Source organism: Urtica dioica, chromosome 4 (assembly GCF_054948205.1).
Source record: "Urtica dioica subsp. dioica isolate 48M chromosome 4, U.dioica_male_clone48M_v1_H2, whole genome shotgun sequence".
Taxonomy (NCBI): Eukaryota; Viridiplantae; Streptophyta; class Magnoliopsida; order Rosales; family Urticaceae; genus Urtica; species Urtica dioica.
This window is the reverse complement of record NC_142759.1, coordinates 20,294,275-20,300,390: the sequence shown is the minus strand read 5'-3', so window position 1 is coordinate 20,300,390 and position 6,116 is coordinate 20,294,275. Positions and strand designations below refer to the sequence as shown.

Genomic DNA, 6,116 nt, shown 5'->3' with positions numbered 1-6,116 from the left:
TGCTTTCATGTGGACACACTCGAACAAATACTTTTGGTCAAAAAATAATTCCCACAAGAATGTCAAGTGTCAAAACATTTATTGGTAGAAGAATAACTGACCAGCTGTGTCCCTTCTGTTTTATTTTTCATCAATATTAATATGCTTAAAATCTAATCACAGCTTATTTAAAGCAAAAACAACATGAATTCTTATTTACATTTTTCATTTATACGATCTGTGACTAATTTTAGCCATGTTAAGTAGTTTTGATTTACTTGACACGTTTGCATTGAGATGGCAGAGATCAACAAGTATTATAATAAACATATGGACATTTACTTTCCAATTCCATAGTCAATTCTCTACAGGTCAACAATAAAATACAAAGAAAAAAACAAAAAAAAAAATCCTGTCAGACTGCTTCAACATCACTGTAGATTGTCCGAACTTTGATTCTCGTCTTCGATTTTGTTTGAAGGGCTCTCGGCCGTCGAAATTTCTTCGGCTTTGGTCGGAGTTTTATCGCCTTTTGGGTCTTCCATGATAGATTTTATCGCAAGCTGACCCGCGTAAAGGAACAAGCCAAAGGAGTTTATGCCGAACACAAATGTTGCAAGGTAACACAATCCATTGATAATAGTCCTGCAAATTCAAAAACAAAAAATTCTAGGTGATTCGAGATTCTTCAGGTAAGAAAAATAGTAAGGCGAGCTGTAAAAGTAAATACCTTACGGTTATCGTAATTTGACGGACCTGAAAGGAAAAAAATGTACAGTATTAGACCACATTTCCAAGTAGAAGCGGGTTTTGAGTTCAAGTGTATGTAATCAAATCATTCAATGGATGTTTCTACGAGGATCATATGAAAAGACGAATCTTAGTAAATAAAAAGTGCGAAAATGTGAATAGACCTATGTTCAATTATGCTACAACATGTTTTTATTCTTCTCATAAAACCCAAACAGAGTCACAGAAACAAACTATTATACTTTAAACCTTAGAGCGATATGTAGTTCAAAAAGAGTCCAACGAAACTTGGCATCTTAACCCTATCAAACAAACCCGTTCTTCTGAAATCTCAATGCTTTAGGTATGTGTATCGAAGCCGGAAAATCATTGGGAAAAATGAGAATCCACCGTATTTCTCTTATGTTTAGATGGAAGAAAATTCGAGGCAAAAAGATCTTTTTGGGAAAATTCGAGCAAATTTGCACATTTGGCGGCCATACGCATGTCTCACTTCTCCTTCCCTAAAATTTCATTTATACTCGAAGACAATATAAAATATTGATTATATGTCGCATTTTCCTTCAAATTTTAATTTTCCATTGTAAAACACGGTTCCGAATCTAACAATGGATGAAGCAGAGGATGAGGAAATGAGTTTCTTACGGAAAAACTGTCGGAGATTGTCTGGCGATTAAGAGAAGCCTCGACAGTGGTGGCGAACTTGTAAAGAATGAGAGCTATTACTCCGGCGGATACTGCCCCGAGAAACGCCTGAACCGGCGACGGAGGTCCCTTCGATTCCCCCGAAGGCGACGACGGAGCCATCGCTTTCAACGTATCCATTGCCTCTTCCTGTATCGTCTTCTTCACTCCCGTAGACCTAAATTGCTACACATTACCATCACCAATTCAATTCCGATTCCGATTCCAATTCCAATTAGGACAGTCTCACATTTATTTTCCCCTAAATTTAATCAATTACGTCCCAACCAGGCCAATCTCACATTTCTTTTTGTCCTATAACTAGTCAGTTCATTTCCAACCAGGCCAATATCAGAGTTCTTTTTGCCCTAAAATTTATCAATTCCATTCCTACCAGGCCAAACTTTTGCTCTAAACCTAATCAAAGAACAAAATTTGGCTGAGAAGAGAGAGTACGAGTTCTTTGACGCGGCGAGCGCGGCGGCGAATCGACCGGAAGAGGAAGATTGAGATCGCTCCGGTGAGAAGGACGCTGGTGGCGACCTGAATCGGAGAAGGGTCATCGTCGGTGGCGAAAATCGGGTCGGTCGGTTGAAACAGCTGGATAGGACCGTCGTCCTCCGCCGCTGAAACCACCACCGTCGGACATGGCCTGGTTCGCCGGAGAGCGAGTGGTGCGTGGGAGAAGTTGAGGGAAGGAGAGAGGAACAAGCGGTGACTGTGGTGGTGATTATGGTGAAGAAGATGATGATGAGAATGAGGCAATTTGGCGGTGATTTGTTGGAATTGGGACTTCAACATTTGAGCAAATTCTTTCTTTCACTCACAATATATCTATCTTCGAGTGTGAGTGGAAATGGTGGGTTTTTTTTTGGTGGGAAATGAAAGGATTAAAGATATTTATTGTATAGTTCGTACTTTCGTTCGTGCCGGTTTTTTTTTATTGTCGTTTCGCGGACAAACGACAACAGTAAACGACAAAAAAAATCGTCTACATTTTATAACTTAAAAAAAAAAACATGTATACGAAGTTTATAAAAATTCAATGTCCAATATGAAGAAGGGCCAAATAACCGGTTAAAATTATTTGTGCACGGTTAATCAATGATTTTTACAGTTAAATTTAACTGCGGTTAAATCTAACCACGACTTTCAATTAAATTTGACGATGATTAATTTTGACCATCACTTTAAAATCTGGATCAACTTTAGATTGACATTATTCTCCCAATTCACAAAAGTTCTCCATCTGCAACTTTTCAAACTCTAAATTTATCATATTCTCAACTCTCACAAAATTCACCAACTTCTCTACCTTCAAATTTTTTAAACTCAAATTTCAGTTTTATATGTCCTTTTTTCCTTTACTTAATTGTTGGACCCTCGCCACAACTTACATTGCCGTATGTCTACAAATCATCTCAATCATCCACATCTGTGTCTGAAGGTCAATCGACACTTGCCGAAGAATGTGAATCTCGACAGAAAAGAAAACATAATGTGAAATGAGGCCAAGAAGCAAACATACTTCTGATGAGTGGATGGCTTAATACATCTAAAGATGCTATCATTAGGAATGACAAAACTTTAACAGGTTTTTGGGATTGGATCGCCGACTACTTTAACATTAAACTTTAAAGAAAAAAGATCGGGAAGACAATACAAAGACCATTGGTCAAAGATGAATCAAAAAGAAGTACGTTTTAATGAGTGTTATAAACGAGTACGACAAGCATGCCATGGTGGTTGGTCAGGTGAGTAGATTATTAAGAATGGTCATCAGATGTACAAGTCAGAAAATAATAATTTCAATTTTATTCTTGACTATTGTTGGAGACTATTGAAGGATGAGCCTAAATGGAACACAATTTACCAAAGGGAAGGTGCAAAGAGGAAAAAAGTTTCAGAAGCAAGGACTTATACTTCGTCATCCAATCCAGACAAGAGTGACGATGAAGTACGTAAGGTTTTCTCGATTAGCTAAAAAGCGGTCAAGAAAAGAGAAAAGAATAGGTAAAACATGATACTAATACTACATCCCTAAAAACTCAAGCAAGAACAGCAACACCATTGGAAAAATATGTGGTGATAAGAAAGAAAGAGGAAGAAAATAATAAGATAAAGTAGTATATGGATTATCTCATTGTTGATATGATATTGTTGTTTCATGTAGCTCCTAGTTCTATCAATTAACTGAAGAAAAAAAAAATTACAAGCCATTTCCCGGTATTCAGAGGATCCATAGTATCAACGATATTAAATAACTAATACTAATCCTTCATGAATACAAACCAATGTATATATTTTATATCAGAGGTTGAATCGATCACTATAAGAAGTTTTAGGATACTTGGAAAAAATTTATAAAAAGAATCGAGTTTTTGGTATATGCCATACCAAATAATGCATGAATTAATAACTAAATCCAATTGTTTCAAACTTTCTCTCTTTTTTTTTTTTTTTTTTTTTTTAATGAAATTGATCAAAACAAACTTATGGAATCAGATTCGTCGTTCGTTTATAAGAGTGAATAGAAATATAGCTATAGAATTTCATCGATTAATTTTTATAGCTGGGCCATAGGTTTCTACTACTACTGATGGGCACATAGGTAGGGATTGACTGACTGGCTTTTATTCAATTAAAAATAACAAATAAAATAGAGATTTTTAACATCATTCAAACAAATACAAATTAAGATCATAAAAACATAAACATGTAATATAGGTACACCTAATTCTAGATTAGTTAATGCAAGAACTATAAATAAAGGACCAAGATCTCCTCTTACATGTTTCCAGAGCATAAGAAAGATCATGAAAAATATGTGTATTTATATTAAGACTAATTTCTTAAAGTTCTCAAATTTATGGTTTGTATTTTAATAAAAAAAATTAATATTTTATTATTCTAATTTTATTTTATATCTTTTACCATGTAATCTTCTAATTTAATTGTATTATATTTATTTATAATTTCATCATATGAATCTAAATTATAAAAATAAATTGTAGACAATAAAATAGAATTATGGTGGACAACTTTTATAGCAGCTAGCATTGGAGTGATTTTTTTTAAAGTTGTCACATAAATGATGTGGACGAGAGATACATATTATTATTTTAGTGATGTGTCAAGCGGGTAATTCCTAAGATTGGAGTTGCTCGTATTAGCTTCATGATGTGAACTTTTTCATAAATAATATTATATTATATTATAATTATACATTGTTATTGTCAATAATAATTTCTTTTTTTGTTTTATTATAATTATAATAATTACCTTTAGGTTGCTAACTTGGTAACGTTAAACAAGTTATATAATATTAATATTATATTATATTTAAACGTGGCTTAACGGGAGTTACCGCGCCTCCCGTCCCGCCCCCGCCCGGACTCCCGTTAATTCGCCGAACGGGAGTCCCGTCCCGTTATATAACGGGACGGAGGCGGTAAATGTCTAACGGGATCAGCGGATCCCGTTAGGCATTAAAAAAAAAAATTTTTAAAAAAGAATTTAATAAATAAAATGAAAGGATTAAAGTGAAAAGATTTGGAATAAGTGGGTAGAAATGAAAAATATGAATGTTGTTAAATAATTAAAAATGGGTAAAAAAACAATAAAGAAGAATGTGAAATTAAAAATGGGCCTCCTAAAAAACCTCACCGACCCCTAAAAAGGTGCGACGGCGAGGAAAAAGAGCACCCCTTTCCTCGTTAAATGTTTGAAAATGTATCCCGGACAAGGGCCGGGATATCCCTTTGTTATACACGATACTTTAACCATTTATGTTTACGTTTGCAAAATCAACTTCAAAATCGTCTAGAATATCGAAGCACATGAATGTTTCTTGTGCTCGATTTCGATGTTGAATCCAATCTTTTCCGCACGTCAATGCTTCGACCATCTCCGGTTTCAGGCTGCATCTTCTATCGTCGATGATCCGGCACGCGCTGCTAAAAGCCGCCTCAGAGGACACAGTTGAAACTGGGATGGTGAGGATGTCTTGTGCCATAGATGACAAGATCGGAAACCTCCTCGCATTCTGCCTCCACCAAACCAAGAGGTCGATGGCTTCGTCGTCCGACCTGACCCAATCGTTCCTATCGTACTCTTGGATCTCCGGATGGGACCGTGCGTCGGTTGCGCTTGACCTCGTCTGACTTGTCCCAGCTTCTTGTTGTTGAGGAGACGGGCTGTACGCGGGCGCGTTGACGAAGACATTCGTGTATTGGTGTCTTCTCGGATATTGCGTCTGTGATTGAGAAGGTTGTGCTCGGTATTGCGGTAGAAGTTTCGCCTCGTAAACCTTGAAAAGATCAAAAAAAGCTTGCACGATCCTCGGAAGATCAAGTGCAACGTAATCTTGGTCCACAAAATAGTTTCTTATGTATTTCAAATTTTTTTTTAAACCTCCAATTTTACATCGGACGTCTAGAATGGCTCCAAAACCGTATAGTAATGGAACCTTTCCAGCCCCCCAATATTTTAAAAACTTTGCTGTCATTGCTTGAATAGAATCTTGAAAAATAGTTTCGTTTTTATTTTTATCAAGATGCACAGCTATTGCGGTCATAGTATGAAGACCGAGAAAAGAAGTGGGAGTATAAACAGCAGAAAGATAACAAGTTTCTTTATAAAAAATGTCGAGAAAAGAAACAAATGATTCAGCCATCCTAATATCCAAATCAGATATAGCGTTT

At 36.0% G+C, this 6,116-nt stretch overlaps 1 protein-coding gene across 1 annotated transcript; it reads right to left on the bottom strand.

Moving 5' to 3' along the window:
* Positions 1-231: 231 nt before the first annotated feature.
* On the bottom strand, positions 232-2,280 carry LOC149401105 (uncharacterized). Its single transcript, XM_089612835.1, has 4 exons — positions 1,870-2,280; positions 1,375-1,599; positions 710-735; positions 232-624 (listed from the first exon to the last, which is right to left on the bottom strand). The coding sequence occupies exons 1-4, from the start codon at positions 2,212-2,214 to the stop codon at positions 411-413; spliced, it is 810 nt and encodes a 269-aa protein (XP_089468961.1). The 5' UTR covers positions 2,215-2,280; the 3' UTR covers positions 232-410.
* Between the last annotated feature and the right edge of the window lie 3,836 nt (positions 2,281-6,116).

What these genes read in the sequence shown, in the direction of transcription:
- LOC149401105 (XM_089612835.1), bottom strand. Translation starts at nt 2,214, where the DNA reads ATGTTGAAGTCCCAATTCCAACAAATCACCGCCAAATTGCCTCATTCT. An exon ending in CTCGCCGCGTCAAAGAACTC is followed by an intron (nt 1,600 to 1,869) that starts GTACTCTCTCTT and finishes GGTAATGTGTAG; the next exon opens with CAATTTAGGTCTACGGGAGT. An exon ending in CAATCTCCGACAGTTTTTCC is followed by an intron (nt 736 to 1,374) that starts GTAAGAAACTCA and finishes TTTTCCTTTCAG; the next exon opens with GTCCGTCAAATTACGATAAC.